This window comes from Sceloporus undulatus, chromosome 3, assembly GCF_019175285.1.
Source record: "Sceloporus undulatus isolate JIND9_A2432 ecotype Alabama chromosome 3, SceUnd_v1.1, whole genome shotgun sequence".
In the NCBI taxonomy this organism is placed as follows: domain Eukaryota; kingdom Metazoa; phylum Chordata; class Lepidosauria; order Squamata; family Phrynosomatidae; genus Sceloporus; species Sceloporus undulatus.
In genome coordinates this window covers 105,989,933-106,002,027 of record NC_056524.1, presented here as the reverse complement: position 1 = coordinate 106,002,027, position 12,095 = coordinate 105,989,933, and the positions used below count along the sequence as shown (strand labels likewise).

Below are 12,095 nucleotides of genomic sequence, written 5' to 3'. Positions count from 1 at the left end.
GAATACCAAATACATACTTACATACATGCATACATATGGATTGTTTTGCTCAGTGAAAAGCTTATCTCAAAGCATTTGAGACTATTCAAGATCATGCAAAGTTGCTGGTAGACCAAGGATGGACAACTTGGATGGGTTGGCATCCATTCTTGCCCCTGGAATCAACTATCAGCTGCATCCTTACCCCATAAGGGCATTTCCAGTTGTGTGTGCGTGTCTGTATGCAGAAAATTGCACAGGGAAAGTGTACCTTGATCTAAAAGACAATCTTACTTCCAGAGATAAGATTCTTCATGTTCCAATGTGAGAACGTAGTGCTTCTTAAATGCTACACTGTCAAAATTTGTGAGCAGAGCCTGTAAAAACTGAGTAGGTAGATACATGCCACCAATCTGTGGTATAGATAGTAGAGTTTGTAGAAGATGATTAACACACAACTTTACAGTGATTAAAAAAAAACTTTACTATATAAACATTGTCAGTAATTTTTACAAAAGCCTAGTAAAGTTGGGGTATCTGTGTTGGGCTATTTACTTAGCTCAGTAGGTGAGTTCTCAATCAAGGCTGCCAAGATCATAGCTGAATAGATTGGGTTGTCTTCACTTGGCCACTGATTCATTAATAATATTGCAAGTTGTGATCATTCAAGCCAATTTTTCATCTATCCCAGTGCTGTCTACTCTTGATAGAAAGTTGCTCTTTTCTGCCACCCAGTCCTTTGCCCTAAAACTCCTAGAGACCCCCTGAATACCGTCATGTGCTCCATTGCTGAAGTACGATCCTTGGTGAAATAGTGTTCATCACATAATTGTGTGTGGAATAGGATTTCCATGTGGCAATAAACCCAATGCTTTGTGTACAGTAGAACGAAGAAAGGGGTAGCCTCAGAAATAAATGTCAATAGAAGGCACAGAATTACAGAACTGGAGGGCATCTTACCAGGCACTTCCATACATCCAGGTACCCTGTAGAGTCTTCTGCTTATGCCAATTTAGCGTATGCATCTTCTTCAGTGGCCTTAAGTATACCATTTATCTCCCAACTGGGAACAACATCATATCCTTTAAGATGGCATACATATCAAGAGACCTCCTAGGTTATATAATACATCTAACAATGCTGATAAAAAAGTATTTCATATTCAAAATGGAATATAAAATAATTCAAGTTATTTTATGTAACCCTCACTGGCCAAATGTTCTGTACCAAATCTCAAGATTTATGTTTGTTAGTTTAAATTACATAACAGAACAATGGTTCATGCTACTTCAGTTGCCAGCATTAGCCAGTAAATCAGAATTCTTACGTGTTTTTTTTTAAAATGAAAGAATGATGGTTTTCAGTGGTGGTATTTGTTAGCCTTACCAGAGGCTGGCCTCTTTCATTGATAACAGTGCTCTCAATCAGTAGTATTCCTTGTTGGGCTTGAAATTTTGATAAAAACCCAACACCTGACTCATCTACATTGATATACATTGATATACCCTCCCACAATGACTACTAGGACGGTGGGGCTGAGTTTGGGGAACATAGCATATGACTTGGGTGGGTGGGTAGGGAGCAAGTCAGATGCTCAGTATTGATGTGGGAGGAATCACTTGCCACATGTTTGGAAGCACAACTGTTAAAAATATTAAGGTGTTCTCTAGCCTTAAGCTATTCCACCAAATCCTGCTTGTAAAATTCTTCTGACCTTTGTCTCGTCTTTTTGCACATTATGTTTGAATATCTTTCTTTATTCTGCCTAGTATTTCACTGAATATTTTCAGTGCTCCCTAGTTTAAAACAAGTAGCGGTCCATGTATTTTACACAAGAGCTGCAAATCAGTCTGTAAATACTTTGAAAATTATTTTCAACTAGGCAAGAAACTACAATGTAAGGACAAGGGATTTTTATTTTATTTTTTTGCCCATGAGCTGGCTCTCTTGCTATTATAGATCACATATTTCTCTTGGCACAGTCTACCCTAGCATTAGGTCAGCCATGTTGTAAAGAGCTGCTGAGGTCAGGATGTGCTCCTGAAACTATGAGAATACCACAAATGCTGGATCTGTTTTCCAGGAGAATTTAGAAATAGGCATAGCACAAATTTCTAAAAACAAATAGGAATGCTGTTGCAAACAAAAGCCAAAGCCCTCCTTAGATGAAAAACTGTCCAAGCTGCATAGTATCCAATTTCGGTGGTTGGATTGTTCCTTGTGAAGTTTTTCTTTTTTAAAAAAGCTCTTGTGTAATTCTGTAACCTTGTTTTCCAGCGTAGCACGTAATATACCCAGTTAGGATGTTGCCTAGAATAATTCCCATGGGTCCAGACATATGAAGCTGCAGATGGTTAGTACAGGATACCAGGAAGCTTATTCCTTCATTTGGAATCTAGCAAATATTTCCAAAGGGAAAATTTTGACAAGTGAAGATCTTGCTCAGCAGGACTATTGTACAAGTGCTAAGGGCACAAATGTGTTGCAGTCTGACACATGCATAAGTTGCACTACAGAATTGGTTGGATGATTTTGTCTGATATGCAATGCCTGCACTCATTTCAAGGTTATGGAAATGAAGTTAATGTATGCAGAGCCATTGCAGATCTGCATCCTTAACCAGTAGTATTTGTTTGACCCTGAGGAAATTGGTGGTATAGGCTGAGTCTCCCTTTACCAGAATTCCAGAATACAAAATTGTCCACATGGGTGGTTGACAGAGTGACACCTCTGCTTTCTGATGGTTCCAAATGTGTACATTTTTGTTTAAGGAAAGAGGAAAGCATAGGAAAGTGGGTTTCTTTCAACACTAAACAATCATGGACTGGAGTGAGTACTGCACAGAGAATTCAATGTTGATGGTCACTATTTAAAAGGATTAACCATCCCGGCCTGGGCTCCCTGATCCCCTCTTTCCTCTCGTGGCCCCATCTTCAGTAATGGTTGAGGATCTCCAGAGGGACACCAAGGTTTTTAGTTTGTTTTAACTATATTTTATGTTTTGATATTGTGTTTTTAATCTGTCATATTTTTTAATACTTTTATAAGGAGGGGAGGGATTATAATGTTTTTAATTTTATATTTTACTCTGTTATAATCATTGTTGTCAACCGCCCGGATTGGTTCACCACAGGGCGGTATACTAATAATAATAATAATAATAATAATAATAATAATAATAATAATCATGTAGTTAGTGAAACAGAGACTCTTTGGCCTCTGATAGAGTAGACAACACCGGATTTAACAGACAAACAGGCTCATCCAATATAACTAACTTCCTACTGGCCACCAAATACTGACTACCCCTGCTGAATCCTGTTAATTCAAGCCAACTGTTAGATCATTGTTTTTCAGATTTTCTCAGCTTTTCTAACTGGCTTTTAGAGACTGTTCCTATGCTTCATCCTACCACAGGTGCCTCTTGTGATTCATGGAAGCTTCTAAAACCACAGTGCTTTATGATACTTCAAGTATTTGGATGAAGTGTTTATAAAAGTCTTAGGTTTTGCACATATAGCTGCCCGAGAGAAAATAGTTTTATTGTTTTCAGAACATCTGAAGATATTGGTTCTTTTTGCAAATTTCCATATGGTTAACCCAATTGGTTCCCATGGTTAAGCCCCAGCTTCACATACTTCACTTAAATAGTTACTTATTGGTTTGCAGCCAACAATAGTGTTCCAGTCCATCAGAAATGTCACAGTATTCTTGAACCAGATTTGATGTAGATGATGTATTAAGGGAGAATAACAGTCCTATAACACCAAACCATGGTTTGGTCTTAACTGACCCACAGAACTTTCGATTTTTCTTTTTTTCATATTGCCATTAGTTTCCATTCATTTTAAAGGAAATTCATTTACACGGAGATTACATTGATGGTTATTTTATTGAAAGAATGAGAAAAAACACAGTCACTGCAGTTCATTTGTACTCATAATAACCATTGACATTTTTTAAAATTATACGTTAACACCCATGTGTAACAAAAACCTTTTTCTGAACTGTGCAAAGTACAAAGGGATTTGTTCGGTTAGCAGAAACCTTTTCCAGTACAATAAATCTGGCATTTTACAAAACAAGGCTGCCAGGACAATTTCTTTGCAGTTTTCTTTCATAAGAAATGCACACATGCACACACACACACACATACACTCCCCCTGCCTTCTGTCTTTGAATGCACCTTATTCAATGGACCACTGTAGGAGTTAGTTCATTTCTGTGCTATCCTATAACCATTTCTGTGCTGTCCTATAATCAGGAATTCTTGTCTTTGCTTTCTTTTGTTTGTGCTGTTTATGTGGGGCCAGTCAACCACAGGAAACTACTCCAAGCTGCTGTGATGAATGAAAACTAAGAGATAACGACAAATGTTTTCAGAGCATCAAATAGTCAAAGAAAGCCTTTATTCTCAAATCAAGTTTGACTGATGACACCTAATGTGTAGGATGGGGGGATCCTGATAGTCTTTAAACACTGATTTTTGTAATAGGTATTAGTATTGTTTGGTGTGTTTCTGCCAAATGATCTGTTGTGTGCAACTATTATGTGCATGCTGCTGTTACAGCCAGCCAAATACATCAGACAATAATTATGATTTCTCACTGTTACAGTGAAGAAATCAGTTAAAGAAAAGCATTGTCAAAGAGCTACTATAGTTGTATTCTAGAGCTTGTGTATAACAGGTAGAATTTGTCTCTTTTTTGTTGAATAACTACCCTGCTGTCTCTGTCTTATCATAAACTGGAGTTTCCTGTGACACCCTTCTCAGTTTCAAAAGTGTTTTTGTATTGTTATGTAATAATCCGGGAAGCACAAGTCTGACTTCCCTGCATGTACCTGGAGCTAATACCTGTAGTTTTTAGAGCTTGGCCTCTGTCATCCACTGTAGTTATGTCTGGATGCTTTGGTGTAAATGTCTTACAAGCTGGTGGTTATTGCAGTTATGGCAAATGGACACACTAGAGAAGCACATCAATATAAAGCCTACAATTAAGTGGACTTGAATTTAAAATATAATAATAATAATCAGATGGGTTGGCAAAAAAAAACCAAAAAAAAAAAACCCACTGTGCTATTTTTCTCATTGTTGACTTGGCAAAGGAATGTTTTTTGCTCATGCTGCAGAAATACCAACTCTGGATAGGTCCAAACACTTAGATGTAAGAATTCTAAAGCAAAATGGCATGCAACCTCCTTCCTATGCTTCTCCCTCTTTGTATCTTGTGTCAACACGTAAGTGACAATCTTATGGAGTACAGAGTCAGGAGGAGAGTGTGGTATTAGTCACCCAGGGAATATCTGACTTCCATCTCACTTTTATCTCCCACAGGGGGGGAAAAGACACTTTACAATGCTAATCATAGATATTTCTATCCTGGAAGTAAGATGTCCATGTGATTTCCTCAAGACATGGTGCAACTAAAATTATGTCACATGCAGAGGTATGCAAAAACAAAAAGTAAAAATTCAAGAAGAGGCATTTAAAGCAAGGAAGTAGCAAGGGAGGAAGCCATCAACCTTTCCTTAGCTGCAGTTTCTCGATTCCAAATTGCTCTCTCAAACTGTTTCTTTCCCAAAGGGGTCCCAAGTTCATGCTAGTGAAGTTGAACTGCTGGATGGGGACTAGACAACAAAGAAGATGAAACAACAGTCAGGGAAAGGTTAAAATGGCTCAGTCCCTTCCATTTCACCCCTTTAAAGTTCCTGTTGTTGCCATTCCTGGGGCAACTTTTATTTTCTCTTTTTAAAAGATATGCCACTCTTTCATGCAACAGTATGCAGTGTATGGTTTGCTTCAAGGACTTTAAACTCCTAAAATGAGATCAATAACATTTTAAAATGTTTTTGCGTTGGCTTGAAATAGCCAGAGCATTTAGAAGGATGAGCAGACACAGAGAATGAATATAGGGACCTTTGCCTGGAATATGCTTTCCAGCAGTTGGTGCTTCAGGTCAAGTTTAAGGGAACATTAGCTCTGGCATTGCAGGGGTTGGTGTCAAAATCACTCCTCCCCCCTCCATTGGAGAAGGGTAAATGCTCTAATTTAATTCTCCCAAGCAGTCATGTGCTGGGGTGACAATCTGTCACTTCCATGGTGCAGGCTTGGAGGAGAGGAAAATAAGAACATGAACTTCAAATGAGCTGAAACTTCCTCTTTGGGGGGAAGGCAGGGATAAGTGCCAACTCCCTGGCTAAAGCTCTAAAATGTTCTGCTAGAGCTGGAGTCTGTACATGGGGTGATATAATGACTACGCAGAAATGATATATGAATGACAGCTAAAGTATCACTGAACTCACTTTTACTTCTTGCACACATCATCTTATTAACCTTTGTATCATACAAATGCTTAGATTACTGAAACATGTAGTGCATTCTTGCATCCATTTATTTTTGCAAAAATAATTGAACAGATTACCTGCATAATCCCACTTCTAAGCACTTTAGCTATTGAATCGTTGCTCCCTTCTCCCTGACAAACAGCCAACAGCACAGCAATAGATGTTTGTATACAAGTACCTGCTTGCAGAACTGGTGCCATCAGAAAAAAAGGGGCTGATCTATTACATACTGCTTGCTGGGGTCATTAATCTGGTGGCATTGACAATATGTAGATAATGCCTCTATGCCTTTTGAACGAGCAACTGTCTGTATATCTAGTATCTGTCTATTTCAAGTGACTAGAAAAAATCATACCATATGCAGGGCAAAGTCATATTTGGGGTGACATCTCTAGTACACAGTACCTGAATGAGGTTGAGTGCACACATGGCTAAAACTATCTTTCCACCTCCTCTAAAAATGTTAATAGATGTCACCAGTTGACTTTTTATAGGTTTATTTTCTAGCTTCCTATTTATTGCACCTCTGAGTTCCTGGTATCTGGAAGCTTCTATTGCCTGAAATATTTTTATTATGTAGCTTGACCAAGGTTAGAAAACCAAACAGTGATCAGAAATATACATTTCTACAGTAACAAATTACATGTTTAATAGTGGTAATTACAACCATTTCTTTTTGAGATTAAGACAAAGAGAAAGAAAAATTCCAATGTTCTGTGCTTGTGGAAACCTGCAGTGTTCTTTTTATTGCCATGTAGAAGTCAATTAAAATGAATCCTCCTGAAATAGTTCCCAAATCTCTAGCAATTATCACAGTCTAGACAAAGTCCTGTGCTTTGAAGAGGCTTTGTCCTGACATATTTGTGCATGAGGGACACACCACCATATTTAGTAGCATCCCGTAAGACTTGTCGTCCCACCTAGTTCATGTAGCAAGCAGTAAGACTTTGAAATTCAGGAATCTGACATTTTCTACAATAAGTGATACAAAATACATATAATAGTACCTTTTAAATTGACAGTTGGTAAAGATGTGTCAAGTATTTTGAGTCTAACAACAGAAGTTTGTATAGCAAACGATAAAGGGTTAAGTCCAAAAATGCCCTCCTGTATACAAAAGTCGTCTTCCCTTCATGGTAGTGTTGTTTCACACATCATGGTCTTGCATAAGAGAAAGCAGAAAAAAGGTGTCCAGATGTTCTCATATTAGAATACTAAGGGATCACATAAAAACTTTGAGACTCACTGTAAGGGGTTTGCACCATAAGCTTTTGTAGACTCAGTCTATTTCAACAGATGGAAACAATCTATAAAAGCCTATGCTACAAACATCTTTCTCTCAGGGTGGGTCTACACTTGCCAGAATACTCCAGGCTGTTCCTGGAATATTCTGACCCTGAATTCACCTGCTCTCTTTTGCTGCAGATTTTTGGTTCTTGCAGTGAAGTGACTGTTCTCCCATGGTTCATCATCCACTGCTTCTGAAGTCAGAACAAGGTGTCCAACCATGCTATCCATGCTGAACAGCTCATTTTGACTGCAGAGTGACTCATGCCAATATTGCCAACACTGGACAGCTCATAGGGACTATGGGTGAAAAAGCAGCAGCTCCCAACACTGTAAGAAGAACCGAACACCCAGAGCAAAAGCTGTTATTTAAATGCAGAACATCCCCAAATTGGCTGTGGGTGTCTTGAATACAGTCTGGACCTGATTTGGACTTTTGGCCCTCAATCATGCAAACAGGGTGCAGTGAGGCCAGGGGGAATTCAGTGTAAATCACCCATGAAGACAAGACTCAAAACATCCTACGAAATCCTTTGGTACACTAATACAGACTAATACAGCTATATATTGAGTATGACTTCGATGCCAGAATAGCCTCAGAACACACCTAGTGTACCCACTCTACTACTTTGTGATCTCTGATCCCATGTGCTGATTTCTACATACTAGCAGTTACTTTCCTTCTCTTTGTGGACTAGCTTGTCATTTTGTTCCAGTTCAGACACTTTACGCTATTTGACATCTTTTCCTTTTTGGAATTAACATAGTGCACAACAATTGCTGTCCAGAATACAGGGATTATCCGACACAGAGAGACTAGTCACTTCTCTTGCATGAAGGAGGTCAAGGTTACCCCAAGAGCACCCTTTTTTTCATGTGGATGTCAGCTGCATGGAGCTAATTGTGAGCATAACCTGTGCAAGAGCTTGCATTATCTGAGAACTACATATGTGTTGTCTTTTCTTCTCTTTGTGGCCAAGTCTAGATCTCACCCCCAAATTGGCTTCAGTGTCATAAGTCCACATGGCAATGATAAAATAAAAGATCACCATTACCTATAGTATGCTGAACTGAACCAGATATTTCTTTCTTTGTTTACATGAAAAGTAGTTCCATATGTCTGCAAACTAAGATTTTCCTTATTTATATGGGATATATAATGCATTTCATTTCTTCCATTAGACAATTATAATGCCAAAAAAGGGACCCTCCTATCTTTAATACTGATAGAGTAAAGCAATAATCAAAATGCAAAGTGCTGCTAGGAGATGGACACACACAAAAAAAGAGGCTCCCTCAGATAATGGAAATTCATATAGTGGCTGAGGGTCAGTCTGGTGTAGGTGTGTCTCCAAGGGACATCTCTGAAACACAGTTGATTGATTAATAGAACTATTAGAGATGTGGCAGCTAGAGAGAAAGCCTGTGTGGAGTGTCCCATGGCTTGTCTGAGCTAGTCATGTGAACCTTTGCTTCAGATTTGGCTTTCTGAAAGGGTTGGGAAGCACAGGTAGAATCCATTTTCTCATACAAGTGAACTGAATCCTATGCAAGACAATAGTTGTTTTTGACCAACTCCACTAAGTTTGGGAACCATCATCCTCCAGCCTCTTCTCTGGGCTGCATGGGATATTAAGGAGTCCAGATTGGTATTCACAAGCAGAATACTATTGAGGTATCTATAGAAAGAAATGCTATGATGATTTGGGCTCCTAGTTCTGTCTAGCTGAAAAATATGTGGATTTAATTGGGTTTTGTCTCCGCCACATGGTTCCTTTCTCTCACTAGGAAAACAAACAAATTAATTCCTCAAGAATCCCCTTGCTCTCCTCTTGAAACTCGAATCCCCTCTTGCATAGGCCAGTAATAAGAACACTGCAGCTCAGACAAATAAATTACAGCAATATAACAAGTCTTCTTAGTTTTTTTAAAACATATTTTCTCTTTCATTTACACAAAGTATAGTGGCTGGATTTTAGTTTAGATAACAACCCGAACGTGCGTCCTTTCAGTCTTTGATTCCAAGTAGAAGGCACTGCTCCAACATACTGCTGTATGTACTGTATGTGGGTTTGAAAGCACAGCAAGAGACCTCGTCTCCAGGGCTAAATATCAAAGAGCCCAGAGAGTCTTTGGAAATAATAATTACAGTTCTTATTATGGCAGTGGAAATTCAGTAAAGTTTCCCTTTGCTGTTGGCTTTTTTTTTTGTGCTATGGAATTTCCTCTGAAAGGTCCTTCAAGGTCCAATGTGAGGCCCTCAGAAGCTCTCCACAAAGCTACCGGGAAAGAGGCCTGACCTACCATTCCGCTGTAATGTCCCTTTGTACCAACCATCTTCCCTCTTTTTGTGGACAAAAACAATGTCGCCTTCTTTGAGTTCAATCTCAGCTTCGCTTTGCGGAGGATAGGGGACCACAACACGATACCTGTAAAGAAATTATAAGATTTCTCATTGCAATGAATATGGACCAGTTACTATGGACCTCCGATTGTCATGTGGTTGCTGCTTTGGCATGGTTAGTGAGCCACATTGTAATGGTAAGGCATTGAATTAGCAACTGCAAACCTTGATTTTGCTGTTTTATATAGGGACACAATTTTTCTATGCCAATGTATATAATTAGACTTAGTAGAACAGATTTTGGTATCCATGGGAGAGCCTGGAACCAAAGCTCAATGGATGCCAAGAGCCCACGTCAGCAGAGCCCACCGTATACACAAAGATATGTAATGTAACAAGTCATAAAGCTCTGGAGTGTATTAAATTTCACTGTCCCTTCAGCAAGCTCAGACTGGCTCCCAGTCTGGAGATGATCAAGCCCATTTACCCACACATCTGCTTTCTACAGCGCAAGAGCTTTGAGTCCTCCCTGATGAAAAGGTGTATCTCCACCTCATGCAATGTGAGCTGCTGGGTGGCAATGGAGAAATACTGTGTTGTCATTGGCAGCTCTGCTACACAGACTTAAAGAAGCACTGTCTGTTCCACTCATTATACAAAGGAATTTTCACATGACAGTTGACCCACCAGATTTTTGTCCATGGATTCAAGACTTGAAAATAATATATATATATATCGCAAAGGAAACCTGATTTTGTCCTTTTATATATAAGGGCCACTATTTTTCTATGCTATTGTATTTAATGGCCCTTGAGCACCCATAGAGTTTGGTATCCATGGGGAGTCCCAGTGGATATGAAGGGCCCCACTGTATTTTAGATTAATTGCATTATTAGAGTAAAATGATGTTTCAAGTCCCAAAAGAGCGCATGACTGTGCAGAAGGAAACACATAAAAGGGAAATATCATTTATTGGGACACGTCAATAAAGAAATAGAGAAAGCAAAGTTTAATCCCAGTCAGAACTGTTCATGTTTACGTGCAATGAACTGATCTCATAAGGACTTGTCCCAGAAGGAGCTGTTCTTAAGTTCAGTGCACAAATGGCAAAGCTTGTAAAGGGATAAATGTCTCTCTGGGTGCATTCAGTCTCAATGCTCCTGCTTCACTGATCAGCCAGACTGGAGAGATGTAGCATCAAGGGCTGGCAGCATAAAAGAACCTTTAAGCAAAGTGACACATCTTGGACAGCTTCTAACAGCTCCTTCGGTGGTGAAATTGACTTCTCAGGTGTTCTGATTGCAAAGGTTATATATTCAGGCAGGTAGCACAAGAAAGAAGCAGGTATCAGGATAATATAATGGGAATAAATGCTGCCTAGGAAGTCACTTGCAAGAGGAAAACTCAACTCCTGAGAGATGTTTAGTTTCATGTAAAGCATCTCACATATAATATAGAAAGCACTGTAGGCTCTGAACTAGGCTTGCAAGCTGTAATTGATCACTCAGTGTTGACAATCCATTAAAATTATATTGCAGAGTAAAACATGCCCCAATCAATGGGGATGACAACAAATAAAGATCACACTCATAAAAAACCTGGCATTCATCAAAGACTTTTTTCTTTTTTGCAATAAAATGGCAGGTAAGCCTTAGCATCTATAGAACTAGACTTGACATTGCAGTTTGGCCAAGTCTGGATCAGATTTGAAGCCAGGCCTTTTGAAAGGGTTCATTCCAAATCAGGGCCAAGCCTTCCAGACCCTGATATAGGATGTATGTTTCCTCAGTCCCCATTCTCTCAGGCACAAATGAGTAATTCCTCACTTCCCACCTTGCAAGAATACAACCATTTTTGGACAGTCCTTGAGTGCTATTCAGGGACTCAGGAACATGTGTTTTGTGCAGAAAATGTGCTTTCTTTGAATATATATTTTTTTCTGTACAGGGAGCAATGTATTTCATGCAGATGAAGACTTCATAAGGGACTTTTGAATCACCAGGAATAGTGCAGCTGCTGTTATTTTATCTGTTAGAGTTTCCTTATTGCTTGAGAAACTCTGCCTCAAAAGGTAAACACCTGCCATGGCTCAATGGTATTGAATCCTGGGATTTGTAGTTTGTTGTGGCACTAGAGCTCT

The 12,095-nt window shown here is 39.1% G+C and overlaps 1 protein-coding gene across 1 annotated transcript in view; it reads right to left on the bottom strand.

The window, feature by feature from the left end:
* Positions 1-3,852: 3,852 nt before the first annotated feature.
* Positions 3,853-12,095, bottom strand: part of SH3RF3 (SH3 domain containing ring finger 3) — a gene marked incomplete at its 5' end in the record, with an annotated part of 56,650 nt that continues 48,407 nt past the window's right edge. The window contains 1 exon segment of the mRNA XM_042460350.1: positions 3,853-10,040. Within this exon segment, the coding sequence (XP_042316284.1) occupies positions 9,872-10,040 (169 nt within the window).